General features: G+C 39.9%; 1 protein-coding gene across 2 annotated transcripts in view; it reads right to left on the bottom strand.

Annotated features, from left to right (window-relative positions):
* The window catches only part of KATNAL2 (katanin catalytic subunit A1 like 2), a 32,466-nt gene extending 16,152 nt beyond the window's left edge, over nt 1–16,314 (bottom strand). Inside the window, exons 1-9 of one of the 2 annotated variants that reach the window (XM_074811806.1) lie at nt 16,242–16,314; nt 8,919–8,989; nt 8,361–8,527; nt 6,005–6,047; nt 5,477–5,600; nt 4,329–4,424; nt 3,720–3,818; nt 2,851–2,928; nt 217–315 (exon numbers count right to left, since the gene is read on the bottom strand). In XM_074811806.1, coding sequence (XP_074667907.1) covers nt 217–315; nt 2,851–2,928; nt 3,720–3,818; nt 4,329–4,424; nt 5,477–5,600; nt 6,005–6,047; nt 8,361–8,527; nt 8,919–8,989; nt 16,242–16,292 — 828 coding nt within the window. In that variant the 5' untranslated portion in view covers nt 16,293–16,314. Of the gene's footprint in view, nt 1–216; nt 316–2,850; nt 2,929–3,719; nt 3,819–4,328; nt 4,425–5,476; nt 5,601–6,004; nt 6,048–8,360; nt 8,528–8,918; nt 8,990–16,241 lie in introns of those variants that run through there. The other variant, XM_074811805.1, reaches the window with a different exon arrangement.
* Nucleotides 16,315–16,634: the final 320 nt, after the last annotated feature.

Genomic DNA, 16,634 nt, shown 5'->3' with positions numbered 1-16,634 from the left:
GCCAAAGAACAGAACCCAATTTTATAATTTTAATATTGAAAAGCCGTTTTCCTATAGGAGAATGCGCATGCCTTTGTCAGATGAAACAGGAATAGTTCTAACATGAACTGCCTAGAAACGCACAGAAATAGTGAGAACTCTAAAACATCATTGTAATTACAAGGAAAATGCTAACGAGCCCAACATTGGTTTTCTCAAAACTATTTAGTGCCTTACCCTTATGGGATAAACAACTGCTTCCTTGACTAGCCTTTTAGCTGCATCCAGTCCAATAATATCATCCCACTTCACGTTTGGGTTATGGAGATAAATGTCCTGCAACACACATCACATCCTGTCAGTAAAACTTCTTCTGCACTAGGATAATGACCTCTGGCAAAGAATCGACTCAGTTATAAAATAAGAGTGCTATTAAGTGATACAAACTGTATTATTTAACCCTACGTACCAGGGACCTCCCAAGAGGAAAGCATACACAGCAATCATTTCTACAGAGCTGCTACACTGTGCCTTGCTTCCCCTCAAGCCCCTAGTTTCCCTAAGAACATGTACACTGCCAAATGTATATGCTGAGCAGTTCTGTTTCTCAGATCTGTTTTCTGTTAGTTGGTTTTAGTAACTAACTAACGTATGAAGAGCTATCATGATATGAAGGTTCACCAACCCTAATATTTTGTCTCCAATGCTGGCAAGTACTGCATGTTTTAAAAAAAGTGCAATAGGAGTGATATGTTGGTTCATATTTACATCCACCAAAATCTGCAACCGAAGGACTTAGATAATTAAAATTACATCTTAGTCTTTGAGTTCAAACACCCTTTGACATTCATTCTTCAATGAATTTCTCTTATCTCTTTTTTGAACTGCTTATTCTGTAGTAATGAGTTCCACAGTTTAATCATGTGCAGTGTAAAGATACTTTTGTTTGTTTTAAACTTGATGCTCAGTAACTTTATGTCTGCACCTATTACTTATAGGTAATGGAAGAATTGGTATTTACTCCACACTATGCAAGATTTTATAGGCTGCAGGAAAAACTGTGAGAAACTCTGTAACAGGAGGAAAATTTTCCCCTAAGCATCTATCAAAAGATAGTCAGTAATTAGTCTATGCCCTGAAGCACTCACTAAATTAATTTTATTTAATTCATCAAACTTTCCAAATCTACAAATCTTTCCCTTTGCCTTAGTAATATTTTGTGACTTTGTGTTCCAGAGACTAATTGTTCTGCAGAAATTATCATATCCTCAACAAAAATACTTGGGATAAATTCTGCTCTCCAATAAAAACAGGCAGACCCCAGAGACTGAAGAAAAATTATGTGCTTATATCCGAGGGGAAAATTTGATTTAATACAATTAGAAAAATTATTTATATAGAGTAGATTACACTTTCCCTTTCTATTAACAGCAAATTAAGATGAATCAGATTTATGATACTAAGTAGAGACTTCCATAACTGTTTTCAAATTAAATTAGATTGTGTTGTGAAATAGATACCACATGCTATTTATTTTTATTGATTTACACAGTGTTGATTACCATAGCAACTAGGAACATACCAGCACAATTTAAAAAACATACCATAACGAAGGTTAAAGCAACCCTATTGCTTTTTGCTGAAGTAGCAGAATGAACAACACTATTTTAAAGGTTTATCATAAATTAAAAAACAGACAGGAATGGAAATGAATGAGAATATTCTTACTTTAAGGTTGGAAATTTCTTAGGCTTCAGTTCTACTAAACTGCAAATGCAAAACTTGCAGACCAAGAATTTGGGCCATACACAGTTTACAAAAATCAGTCAGCAAAAGACTTCCAGTCTCTTTGAACAGCTGACTTTAAGTATGTGGGAGCAACAGCTGATACCATTTCTGATGCTTATATCCTGAAAGAGTCACAACACTATCAAATATTGTGATACTATGAAGTTTTTTGGAGAAGTGCCTCGTGGAGTTTGGGAGGTGATGCACGCAAAGCATTTACCTGCTTTGTAGCCAGGCTGATCCCCAGTAGCCTAAGGCCTGTTTGCTAGACTGCACCTCGACCCACAAGTGCAATGAAATGGTGGTGACAATGTTGGGATTCCCTCCAGGTGCCAAACTACCTGTCCTGGAAGAATCCCCAGTGTGCCCTGGGATACAGTGTATTATTGATGCTGCCCTTGCAGCTCCTGTGCTGGGATGAGGGAAGGGCACTGCTTCCAGAGCCTACAGTAACAGCATCTCTCAACTGCGTCAAGCGAGAAGAGACAAGGAGTCCAGATCGTGCAGGCAGCACACAGCAAAGCACAGCACCAGCATTATAAACACTGTGGGAATATCAGGGTTTAATAATTTTGGTACATGGTATCTAGCAGATGCACTCAGAATCAGGATATTGCTGCGATACTGGCACACCATCCACACTGCATATCACCCGATGCCTTGAATGAAAACTGCACCCACAGAGTTGAATCAAGGCTTTCCCACCATTTGATCACAGGTAATACATTACATAATAGCTGGTATTAGCTAAATTATTTAAATCTCTCTTTTCAGCGGAGTATTGTACATTTTCTGTAGCAATAAGAACAAAGGGAAAAGCTATGACAGTCTCATGGGTACAGCATGATTAGATTACACGTTCCCCATTAGAAATGAACACTCTTAATTACGTCCTCCCATTGTGTATCAGAAAGAAACATCATTACATGTACAGAAATGACTTGTTGGGAGTCGCATGATAAGAGAAATAGCTTGCACATTCAAGAATAAACACTATCAGTGACAGTAAAAAGAAACAAACAGTATTCTCAGATGACAAAGATAACCAAGATCTCTATACAACTGAAATGGAGATCCACTTACTTTGCTTACAACCGTTGCAAGTTCTCTCATCTCACCAGTCATGCCAATAAAAGCACTAAGGGGTTTCAGTAATCGTTCCTAAAAAAGACAAACATAAGTTCTTGTCAGACTTCAATTAGTTTTAAATAGATTAACTATGAAATAATTTCAAAAAAGCTGATACATCGTAACAACTTTTAAAGCTGTAAAAATATGGATAATAATAAAGATTTTGAAGTAAGCCATATTTGCAGTAACTCATCGTTTCATCTTACAGAATCTAATCCTGCATTAACATTAAAATGAGATGCTCTCTTACTGCACGTGTAGTCCTAAACATGCCCTACATAGATTAAGGGAAGTGAAAATGTAAATATGGTTCACCACATTAGCATACAGCCTGTTTTGAAAGTCTCTTCAGGTGTAGCAGTTGCCAGGTGGAGTGGCACTGAGTAAGTTGGATGTGCTGTCGTAAAAGCTATGGCTTCTGTTAAGGAGTGATTACTTTACTGAAAGTTTTCTATCTTAACCATCTAAACTCTGTTCTTGCCTCAGCTGAGGTAAACACTAAATAACGTACTGAATTCAAAGGAACCAGAATTTCACCTTCAGACGTTCTGTGGGTTTCTGCAGTTTTGGGGTTTTTGTGGTGAATCATAAGGTATCACTTGTATTTGTTGTCTTGTTCAAAGAGTAAACAAATGTCAACAAATTAGACAGGTATCAAGTATGACTGTCCACTCAAGAAGGAAATACACCACTCAGAAATCTAAGCCCTTTTTTAGCACTTGGGAACAAAGACAACATCACTGCGGTGTTTTATTTTGTTCCTGGCTATATGAAACTGATGTTCACGTTCACTGGATGGAAGTATGAACAGAAGCACTTACTGAAGGATCTGGATCACAATTGAGGCTGTTCAAGGCTATTCCATTTGATGATACTTTGACAGCATCCTGAATCATCCTATGGAAGTCAATTACTTGGCCCTAAAGGAGAAAATAATGTTTTGATAGGCTTTAACTATTAGAACTGCAGTGGACCAAATTTTGCTTGCCATTATAGCAATTAGTTTCCTTGCTGCACATAAAGTCCTAAACACGGCAAAAACTGACCACAGAACCTGTGGTAGCAATGGGAAAAGAACACACATCTTCTCAGTCATTGCAACGAGTTCGCTGCAGAGCCTCTTATCATCTCATTCAGGAATTTGAAATTTATCTTCAATTTTAGCTATTACCTAATTACCTTAGCTATTTTAAAACCAGAGATATTCTTCCTTCTTGATGATGTTTGAAACACTATTTAATGCAAGCAGAGTCTCCTATGCAAAGAATTACTGCCCAAATCATAAAATTGAGCCTTCAGCTGATTATACAGGATTATTTTATATACAAATAGACAGAAAAAGCTCACATTTGAGATTTGTGAAAAAACTTTCATGTGTTTTTTCTACATACACTTTTCTACCATAAATCACATGCCAGGTTTCCACCAACCCTTCTTAGGTGAGTGCTGTCTCCTCCAGTTTTGTTGATTGCTGTAATGCTTAAGCCAAAGTGAGATTGCTCCAGAGTAACTGCACTGTCATTATCCTAAAGAAAAATCAATTTTAAAACAGATGTATTGCTAAGTAGATGAGTTACAGTTATCCCATTATAGGTATCATCCTACTTCTTCATACATGCCCAGATGAGCTGTATCATTACATGGTAGTTGCAACAGTAATCCCATATTGTCAGACACCACCGTACATTTAGTTATGTACATTTAGCCATGGCTCTAGAGCTCAGCATTCAAGTTATTTCATACACGTTGTTATTATTATTACATTTCATTCTAAGTTGTAAATGTGCATTTTACATAGCTATGTGCAGAAACACTTAATGAACAGTGGAAACAACAGGCAAGTATAAGGCACAATGTGTCAACTCAGAAATGAGGAGCCATTTTAGGATTATAAATTACTTTGACATTCACTTCATAGCAGTCACTGCTGTAGTGTCCAAAAACTAAGTTTTTTAAAGGGTGAGAGAACGGGTCAGTGATGAGAGCCACCCTATGCAGGAATATGGACAAGGACTTAAAGAAAAAAAGAGGTTCCCTTCTCGCAGTTCCTCAAAAGCTATAACAGACATGGTGCTTGCCCACCAATCTGTTGTTCCTGCTCCCTCCTCTGTAAGGGATGGTAATAGTTTTCACAGCAATCTTACCAAAATGAGACTCACCAAACTGAAAGTTAGAGAGCCAAATTACTCCCCCAATCTCAAACACGGTGAAGATGATTATAGCTGACACCAGTCTTTCTATTTGGTTGGTTTGTCTGGCTTTCTGGCACTAAAAGATCAATCTACTGGTGTTAATGGGAAAACTCTGGTTGCTTTCAGTATAGGTTGGATTATATGACTCCGTTTCCTTTAATTTTTGCCTGTGACTTGCTCCCAAACTCACAGCCAGAAAGCATATTCTCCTGAACCCTTGCATCTATAATCCTTAAATGACATAACTGGTAAAACCCATTAGTTACACAATTATTAATTGTTACACAATTATTGTGTAACTTGCATCCTCTTGCTGCCTATAGCCTTTCAAAATAAAATCACATAAATTTCAACTGTAATGCTGCCAAGATAAAACACACTTAAACCTGTTTGAGGGTCTCCTTGGTAGAAGATTTAAATTCTGTTGTACTCCCAGGTGAAGTTTTTGACAATGGTCGTTGCACAGTCTGATGTTTAAGCCTTGGGAAACTCTGAGAAGAGCTTGCTGCCCTAGAATTAAAAAAATAGCACCTTGAAAGGCTTTCACAACCTCTTTTTTTCCTTCAAAATACCAAAAGATTAAAAGGCAAGAGTTTTGAAAGAAAGCAGTTTTGGGCTAACTTTTCTCCCACTGTCAAGTTAAGGCATCAATTTTAATCACAGCAAAGTTCAATGCTACCCTACACGCCACCCTACCTTAACAACACTGTAGAAACTTTGTAAATTGTCTGCATCTCCATTTGGGAAATAAGTCTTTATTTTCCTCTAAAAGATACAGAAAAATGCACCACGCAGTCAGCAGCATGACTCTAGGCTTTAGTATTCCTATGGTATCACAGTTATTTTAACCATGCTGCATATTGCTTTTATAGGAAAATTTTCTGCCCAGAAAAAACCCCACACATTTCTCTTACCTTCTTGGTCTTCCCCCAGTTCTCAGCTGTTGTTTATTTTCTGCTGTGGCAAAATTAATATTAAAATGGAAAATAATTAAGGATATAAAAAAGGGCAACCTGATTTTTTTCCCTTTCAAAAATATTTTTGAGCATACATTAAATGACATTGGAAAGAAAAATGCATAAGCAGGAACAGCATGATTACAAGCAATGCAAGCTTGCAAAAATGTTTTGAAAGCAAACTGATATTGGAGATAGCAGTTTGGCTTCAGGCTTGTTAAATTTTAAGGTTCATTCAGTCTTTGGCTTCTTTGCTTACATTTTAAAACCAGTATCATTTTCACAGTAAAATGGACACTACCAGAAATTAGATTAAGCACAATAAACTAATTCAATATATCACACAGAATGCTTATTTAATGCTAATATTTTTTTCATTGCTGAACTGGGAAGTAAGAATTTGCCTCACTCTTCTTAGTAGTAATTTTATCATGTTCAACATACCAAGACAGCATAAATGTCACATTGCAACGGTGGTTATCAAACTATGTTATTTTTTGCACTTACATCATTTGAAACAACTGTCAAAGAAAAGCTTTTCTCACAAAATGTCAAACTCACAAAGCCCAGATGTCAACTGATAAAGCCGAGGGTTTGTATCATGCTAGCATGCACCTAGTTGTTCCAAAATACATCTCCTATCAGTGTTCTCTGTACAATGCTCTTGCACCCAGATGCTCATACACTTAAATACAATAATCCTTCCCAAACAGCTCTTTCACTGAAGGAGCTTGGGAACACAGTGTACTTCGAGGCAGCAGAGCCCATGCGTGAAATTTGTCATCCTGCGGGTACATCTACAACACTGCTAAGTGCAATTCTGCATGGAAATGAGTTGATTCTGCAGGATTTGCTGGGAGTATTACAAAGAATTTAGTAGGAAGGACCACCACCCTAATCACTTTGTTTGGCCTATGTGTACCATGACCTGACCATGGACACAATTTAAGGCAGGTCACAATGAACCAGGCAGCAGCTTCTCTAGAGAGACACACGCAGGAGGGACACTGCTTAGGCTTCAGAGAAAAGAAATGATACCCTCCTGCCAGCATGGTTACCATTCTGGGCTTGGGTGATGTCAGCATGCCCCATGCCTGAGTAGCTTTACTGTCCAAAAAATGGGTACTAAGAGCTTGTAAGTGTCTAAGAGTGGCTTTCTGGGAATTGTTCACTTGGATCATGGATCAAGACTTGGTGACTACTCGGTTTGACTAAGTATAACGTGATGAACGCTTTGCAAAATACATTTTCCTTCTTGATTCGTAACAAATCCCTTTGGTTTTGTCCTGCAAGACTGCTCCTCTTTGTATTAATGCCAATCAATAGGTTCTAGCTGTAAATCTTTTTCATGCAGATAATGCTTGCTTCCAGCTAGTACTGATCTTCTGCATCACTATGAATGTAATGATGACTAGTAGCTTCAGTACCTTTCAAAATCATTTCACCTAGACAGGTAATTTTATTATATTTGTATAATGTTTCATTTACCTGTGATTTCAGAGTTGCTGGCAGCCATACAAAACAATGATGACTGCTCAGAGATGTTCCCTGGCCAATCATCCCCTCCTCTAATGATTATATTTTTCTTATGAGACAAACAGGTAAGAGATGTTGGTGTTTTATGCACCTTCCAAGCTCCTCATAAGTGACTCTTACACAGTTTTTCTTATGGCTTCTGTAAGTCACATTTTGTGCTCAAGTACAAAACCATTCAGGCTCTCAGGGTCATAACAAAACACTCAGGTTCTGATTTGCCTTATTCTGTATCATTTGTTTATACCTCAGACTTTAAGGCCTTTGGAGCAGATAAACCTATTACTTGTTTGGCACATTACCTTTAGTATATGAAAATGTGTGAAAAAAATGGTTAATGAGACTAGTGGTGATAAACTTTTAAGCACTAGCTTGGATGAGCAAAATTATAATATTTCACTTAAGTGGGTTATTTTAATTTAAAAATTAAATCCAAGATAGAACAGACTTACTACTTTCTCCCCATGAGAAGAAAGTGCATGTATCTATGCCATAACACTTTGTGCTTACATGGCATTTTCCAATATTGAAGCAATTTGTAAAAGACAGCAAAACATCACTTTCTTTTTCCTCTATATAAAGAGAGAAGGAAGAACAGAAGGGCTCAAAGTTCCATCTCTCAATTCTTATGTCCCATGTGCTAGAACTATAGCTCTGTAACTGTAAGAGAGTTCAAACATTAAACACTGACATACACAAGAAGGGTGGTAAGTATATCAGGCAAATACATGTTTTAGGCTTTGAGAAACAAAAGCTTTCTTTTTGGAAAACAGCCACATACCAGTGTCCAGGACCTTTCTGGTAATTTTAGGATATTTTTGAAATTTTACAAAGTAATAGCTTTCATATTCCATCAAAATTGTCTCAAGATCAATGTTGTCACAAACTTCAAAGCCTCGTAAACTTAATTTTGTCTCTTGTTCCAAAGCATTTGCAGCATCGACATACCTGGTAATTTCAAAAAGCAAAGATCAAAACACTGAGTGTTATTATCTTATTCTGATTTTTGACAGAAAAAGCAAACAATGGCATTAGTAAGTATATGCTATTTTTAACCTGTCCACAACTCTATTTATTATAAAAGCATATACCCTATTTAAAAGTACTTTGCTGATTGCTTTAAAGTATTTTTAAATTATATAGGACATTTTTGTTCCAGAAACTGAAACAATACAGCAAAGTAAACTGCCAAGATATGTAATAGTAGTTTACCTCCTCCTCACATTAAGCCAAAGGGCCATGCTGTCGATCCACGCAACAGAGGTCAGAAGGACACATTATGGGAGGTCAGACACACACAAACCCACAAATGTAGAGCAGCATTATTTTAAAAACATACCCTTCCTCCATTAAATAATGCAAAATTAGAATGAGGAGGTTTTTTCGACGAGCTTCTGTTCGCATCTCATCCTGTGAATTAAGACAGAACTCTAGATCAAATGTAATATTCTCTTTATTGCTGTAAACAGCATCTAAATGTAGCCTGTGGAAACAAACAAATTAAGTCAACAGCATGTAAGAACTGTAAAACAACTCACTGTTAATAAACAGAAGGAAAGTGGTTTTCAACGTAATTTTTCTTACACATTATCAGGGCTACTGGATGGGTAGAAACCTTTTCCGGGAGAAGAGAAAATTACTTTGAGGTTGGAAAAATATTACTATGGTTATAGCCCTCCAACATGTTCAGGCTGCTAAGAATTTCAGGTAGGACTCTTGCAGACCTCATGCATAGTGTCTCCAAGGGCTGTGCAAGGAAATCCTGTGCTCCAGCATGGCTGTGTCCCTCCCTCTTGGAAACTGGAAACCCATTTTCTGAGTGCTGGGAGAATTCAGGATGGAGAAAAGGTCTGGGATCTGCATAACTACACTACAAAGATCAGCTGTATACTCCTGGCCCTTCCCAATTCATGGACCTTGATATAAAAACATAAGTGAAATACAGAGTACTCGAAGAATTAGTAGTTTGAGATAACATTGCCTAATTTTAACACAGGATAGACCAAAGTCAGGTCCCAACATGCAGAAATTTAAATATGGAGCCAGTCCTATGGATTTCTTCACACAGACTGGACAACCCAATGTCATTCACAAATGGTGTAGTGATAAAAACAAGGCAGTGTAAAACATCTTTGTCATCATTCCGTGAAGCTACATTGGGGGGGAGCATAAAATGCAATATCAAGTAGAGCAAAGGGGGTGGTGGAAGCAGAAATCGTGTAAGATACGGGAACAAAGCCTTACGCTGATGAAACATGCCATATATGCTGAGTGTCTGCAGAGAAACCCTGAGATTTTAGGGTCAGAAGGAAAGTTCTAGAAATCAGCATATCGACTTTGCCTCATTGGGTTTGAAGGTGGAACCACAGGAAAAGCAGGTATGGCCAAACCCACATTTAGGCAAATGAATTATTTCTTTTCTCTTTTAGGATGCTGGCCTTCAGCATTGGGAGTTGGACTCGCTGATCCTTATGGGTCCCTGCCAACTTGAGATATTCTATCATTCCGTGATTACTTATGAGGACCCAGTGTGAGTATGAAAGAGTGACACTTATTCAGTGGATGGAGAAAACAGCAGTAGTTTCTGTTGCTTGCATAGCACATATATATTCCTGATCATGTTGTATACTAATGCATACACAGTCTCCTACTTCCACACCCAGTTTCCCTCCTTTCTGCATCCTTCCCCAAGAAAAAGCCTAGCTCAAGTGTTAGGAACCTTCAGGTGACAGACCCACAAACCTTTATCCTCTTCATACTGGAAAGAGAGCCCCAGCATCTGTAAAAATTACTTCTGCTGCTCTCTGCCAGCACCTGGCACACAAACAAGCCAAAGAATTACTACTGACCAAGGCTTATGTTTTCAAATCCCACAAGATGTGTAAAAGGAATATCCATACAGAAAGACAATTACCCTCTCCTCCTTCTGGTCTCTTGGAAGGAAGCACCATTACATACTGTGGACACCAAAGAATCACTTATTCCTACATGCAGAGGTGCTTTTGGGTGGTGCAGTGTACTGCAAGACCAGTTTACCTCTTTAGCATGCCTTTCCTTTATCAGATTAGACCTATCTGCTCCCTCTGCACTGTACACAGCAGTGAGTATCATATAGCATTCTGCTGCTAATTTAAACACTTGTGACAGCACAATCAGTGATTGGGGTTTTTTTAAAAAACTAACACCTCTCTGTGTGTTCGTCAACCTGTAAAAAGTACTGGGTAGAGCAGGCAAAAGGTGTCCCAGTATAGCAGATATTTTCTGGGATATTTGCTTCAGATGTGGGGCCATCTAGTGACACAACTAAGAAAGGGCTGGGGGTTTGCTTTTAATGTTTCCTGTGGGGTGAAAGTGTGTTTGTATTTCACATATTAATAGAAAGATTGGTAGAAACTTCATTCTGGTGTTTGAGGGAGAAGAATCAAATTGGCCGGGGAAAAGGGAAGAAACCACACCCCACTTCTAGCCTTTACTATCTTTAATAACCCCTTGATAAAGTTACGCAGCCACTCTGAGTCCATAAGGAAGCTACAACACTGTTTGCCTTTCAGTGGTGGTACAAAGATTTTTCTAACCATTTTAGGGAGTAAGAGTGATGTGTAAATGCTTGGTAGATCAGTAACTCTTGAATGAAGTAGATCGGTTCCTGAGAGGTGCTGCAACAAGAAATAAACCAATTCTGAGAACTGCCATGAGCAAAGGGATGACACCGACGCCCTGGGATGAAAGGATCTTTTCATTCTTACTGTTTTGAGATGCTGGTGTTTGGAAAATACATTTTGAATTGTGGACCTTTCACCATTTCTCCTGGATCATCTGAATCTTCTGAAACAGGCTTGGATGTGCAAGAAGGAAGCCGGAGCTATCACTCGCTGAGAGTCCCACCTGTCTTCTAAATGTAACTACTCCTGCTGTTTTATGCTGAGAAAAATTGACTGTTGTGTTTGCCCACATATCAAAAGGCAAGATCACAGCTACCTCTGAATATTTAAACACAGAATGAAAACACAGTGGTTGCCATAGAAGACAAACCCACCAAATGTTTCATGTTTTAGTATTTACAGTAATAGTCTGATGAGAAAGGAATTGCATCTGCCTGATGAGCTGACAGGGCTCCCAGTCCCTGCTTGGAACTTTCCTTGCAAAGAATTTGCATTCTGGTATGTCTTCTGCTGCTGTGCATCTCACTAGGTTACTCCTGCTATGCTTAAAGGCATTTTAAATTCTAGTATAAATAGTGATAGACTGATGGGCAGCATCTCAAATATTCTAAGTAATGACCTGCTTTGGGTATAGGATAACATTGTGTCTATGTATGAGCAACCCAGTTCAGCCTTAACATACTAATGTTCATCCTGTTGCGCTGACCAAACGGAAGCAAAAGTGAACCTTTACCTCAAAAAAGAGGCCCACCTAAAAATCAGAAGATGGTTTAGACTGAGATGTTCATTCTGTCTTTACCTTGTGTTAATACAAATGCGAAAAGCAGTGGTTAATTTGAGAAGTCAGACATCAGTCCAAAGAAAATTAACTAAGTTGTTAATCAGCTGATCCACTGACAAAGATTTGCATTAGATTGGATCTGAAAAACAGAACAGAGATGTCAAAATCTCTGATCCCAGTTCTGTGGAGTTTCTATAAAACAAAAATTAAGGACCTTTCAACACGTAACTGTTACCAAATCAAAAACCTTGTGAGTCAGTGGCACACGAATCATTGCTTTCTTGACCAACCCCACAAAGCCACATCTCCCTGTCTTTCACCAATCTTATTTTAGCACATACTCATTCCAGGAGGTAGGTGAACCTTGACACGTGTCAGTGCCACCAGCAGCTTTAGCTGTCCACTCACAGCTCTCTGCCCGTGCTGGTCTCCTTTCCTGAACTCCAGTTTATTCTCTAAGGACTGACTCCCACTGCAAGTACGTCCACAAAACAACATGCCTGCCACAGTACAGACAGATACTAACACTGCCCAGGACTTCAGCTGTGCTTAGAGAGGAAATGGTAAATCTTATACAGCATGAAAAAAATCAGAGTACTTATGAGTGCAAAGTTACTTAAAATTCAGTTTAGCTTTATAGTGATTTAGCCTTCCTGTTTAATTAGTATTTAGAATTGCATGTTGTTTATAGCCACTGGTACTTCAATAGATGTTTAAGTGTTTAAAGTTTAATAAGCTTCCATTCTTAAAAGAACAAAAAATGTATGTAATTAAATTTTCAATTACTATAGGGGATTTTGGGGTCCATGCAATTAATAAAAGCTTAAGGCACTTGAGCGTGATCTTGTTTTAAAAACTAAACAGTTGAGCACTTAACTAATTAGCTCCAACACTTACAGTGTATTTTATTTATTTCTATCTTAACAAAAGTAGTAAGTATTCCTTTCTTTGCAGCCGTTTAAAATTAAACTCTATTAAGAGTTGTGCATCCTTAAATGCAATTGTTCATTTAGTCATTTCCATACCTTTTACTAAAATGCATTTACATTATAAATCAACCTAGTCTCTTGTGTAATTCCATCAAATTAATGGACCTACTAAAAGATTAATTTAACCTTATAATGTTTCATTACCATTTGAGCCTATATCTCTGCATGACTATATTTGATAGCATGAAGAAAAAAGTTACAGTCTGAGAAGCTTGGAAATCATTACTGTCGTAATACTGTGCCCTTGTACATTCAACTGAGGCAATCAACAAGATGAGTTCAGAGGGATCTGTGATCAAGAATTCGGACAAGAGGCACGCGGTTAGCTCTGTAATCACACAGGGGAAGATCTTATCATAATACACACACAGTGTCCTCTCCTTCTTGTGCTGTTGGGATCCCGGGATGGCTGCCAAGTATGAGGTTCCTCAAGACCAAGCTGTGCCAGGATAGAGTAGCTGAGGCATGACAGGCTCACCCAGTTCTCCTCCTCCCTCCACCACCTTGTATCCCCACAGCTTTCCCTCTCCCCTAGTCCTCTGTATCTTGTATTTGCAGCCTTGCCAGGCTTTTTAAAAGGCTGATGTTCAATTATTGCTTGGCTTGGTGACAGTATTTTTTTCACAAACACAGACAGAGAAGGGTGAGTTTTAAACAATGTATGACTTGGCTGACATTGAATAGGATTTCCCAGCACAAAGAAAAGGCGCTTCTTTACTCTCTTCTCTCTTCCAAATCATACAAGCCTGCTGCAAACAATAGAGCTGGCAAAGTTTCTCAAGAAGGATTACAAATAGCTTTCATAATTAAAGACATACAGCAAGCTCACCACAGAAGTTAGGCCTGTCCTAGCAGTAACACTAGGATGCATCCGAGATATGTTACGTTTAAAATCTAAAGACATTTTACAATTTGAGTTTGGTGCACTGAAAAGAAAAACCTTCTGATTTCTCCCCCCACTGCAATAGTTACATGCTGTCCTTCATTAATTCATCGCCAATGCTAAGAGCCACTCACAGACCACTGTTATCTCCCTCTTTTAACAGGAACATTGCTGAAGCCAGGATTTACACTGCCAAGACTTCACTAATTTGAAGTGATATATATTATGAATACATAAAAATGAGTAGACACAAAGTATGGTTAATTATTAAATAACACAAATAAAGGATGCTGAATTTACAAATTAACTAATTAGCATTAACTCTCCCACTCATTTGTATGAATTTTCAAAGTTCTACTGAAGTTTACAATAATATTCTGTCAAGAATGATTTACAGAACAAACATAGGAAATATTTAACAATTAAAACCAGTGAAATGCCTCACAAATTTCTTTGATTGTACAACTACATTGGGTAGCCGTGAACAGCCATATAATTGTAATGCATATAAGAATTTTACACAAATTTTTTTAAACCCTTTTTCCCAAAATTGCTAGAAAATAATAATTTCCATTATATAGAACACATTAATGGGACAACGCATTACAGATAAGGGCAGAAATTCCAGTAATTATTTAGTGCTACAAATTAAGGATGTAGCAGCCTAACTTTTAGATACTGCATTGGAATACTGCAATTCAGAAAACAGAAATTAAGTATCTAGGCTCCCTCCAGAGAAGTCAAGAACCTTAGAGCAAGAATCAAAGAATCCTTTTGGTAGCTTCAGGTTGTGTCTTAGTCAGTTCTAGTCAACTGGCTTAAAAAAAAGTAGGCTCCAAAATTCTGCCCTCTGCAGAATACGAACACCTCCCTCTACTCTGTACCCAAAATATAAACTCCGATTTCACGTCCATCTGGTGAAAAGCTATGGAGAAGTCAGTTTTCAAAGCAAAACAACCCAAACACAATGGTACAGCTCACAGGCAAAGAGTTCTTGAGTCCTATTCCCATCGATGTTTCTGCATTTAGTTGTCACACCCATCCTTGGGACCAGGGCCACCCAAATCCCCACTAGTGAGGTTACAAATCAGACCCCTTTTTCCTCTTGTCTTCCTTCTGCACATTAACACCATTTCAATACCACACCTTAGGGCACCACCCTCAGTGGCTGGGATCTGAATTCACTTGCCCTGGGCAGTGTTAGTATCTGTCTGTACTGTGGCAGGCATGTTGTTTTGTGGACGTACTTGCAGTGGGAGTCAGTCCTTAGAGAATAAACTGGAGTTCAGGAAAGGAGACCAGCACGGGCAGAGAGCTGTGAGTGGAAAGCTAAAGCTGCTGGTGGCACTGACACGTGTCAAGGTTCACCTACCTCCTGGAATGAGTATGTGCTAAAATAAGATTGGTGAAAGACAGGGAGATGTGGCTTTGTGGGGTTGGTCAAGAAAGCAATGATTCGTGTGCCACTGACTCACAAGGTTTTTGATTTGGTAACAGTTACGTGTTGAAAGGTCCTTGATTTTTGTTTTATAGAAACTCCACAGAACTGGGATCAGAGATTTTGACATCTCTGTTCTGTTTTTCAGATCCAATCAGCACAGGGGTCAGAGACTGTGCTGGAGGCTCCCATTCCTAGGTAAATGTATCATCTACTAATCAAAGAGGTTGACATAACCTAAAACTCAGCCTCAGAACCCCTCCCCAAAGTACATTTTCGTGAGCAATCCAGTGCTATTCATGCACAGTGGGGACTTGTGTATGCATATAGAGCACCGAACACCTTTCTGGGAAGGTCCTGCAGTGCAGCTTCAGAGTCTTACTCTAGTTGAATTTGACCAGCAGATGGAAGCAAAAGAACAGATTAAGAAATGTAGCAAAATCCTGGTGCTTCTGGGCTTCCTGGAGCTCGACCCAACCGTGGGATGGAGGCACAGTGGGAGTGTACAGCCCTGATTTACGGAAAAGGGAGCTGGGGGAGGAATACGGGCTTGTCCTCTTCCGCTGCACCTGCTCCTGCCATGACCATGCAACGGACGAGGGCTGTGGGGAGCAAGGGGGCTGCCCTGCCCTGCCCTGCGGCGCGGACAAGCAGCACTTCCCTCCTGTAAAGGGAAGGGAAAGGAGAAGGAAGGAGTGTGGGAAACCCCCACGCCGAAAGAGAGACAGAGCCACCGCCAAGTCGGTAACCCCAGGACCCTCCATGCCCGCCCCCGTCTCGGCCGCCATGACACTGCCAAACCCCCCGCGCCTGCGCACTGCGCACCGCTCCCCTGCGCCTGCGCAGAAACGCCCCTCCCGATTTCCATGGCAACGGGGACGCGCGGCCGCCCGTCCTGCCGGTTCTTACCTCCTCCCTCGCCCGGTGGGTGGTTCTCAGCGTTTGGCAGGAGAGCTCCATCGGGGCGGCCGGTGGACCCGGCCACGGGTGGTGACAGCCCGCGGGGACAGTCACAGCGAGCGCCCGGCCCCGCACCTCGCGGAGGGCAGCGAGCGCCGTGGGGGAGAGGCCCGCCCCACCTCCCACACACAGCCAATCGAGACGCCGAAGGGTGAAAGATTGCCCGCGGAACTACCCAATCAGAAGTGGAGCAGGGAGCGGTCTTTTGAGGGACGGGCCAATCGCAGTAGGGAGGGAAGGCGGGGATAGCAGTAGCGCTGGCCAATCGGCGTTAGGCTCACCTGAGCAGGGCGGTGGGGTAGTTTGTCGAGCTGTGAGGGAGTGACAGGGTATTGAGCTGGG

This window comes from Strix aluco, chromosome Z (genome assembly GCF_031877795.1).
Source record: "Strix aluco isolate bStrAlu1 chromosome Z, bStrAlu1.hap1, whole genome shotgun sequence".
In the NCBI taxonomy this organism is placed as follows: domain Eukaryota; kingdom Metazoa; phylum Chordata; class Aves; order Strigiformes; family Strigidae; genus Strix; species Strix aluco.
This window is presented reverse-complemented; position numbering and strand designations above follow the sequence as displayed.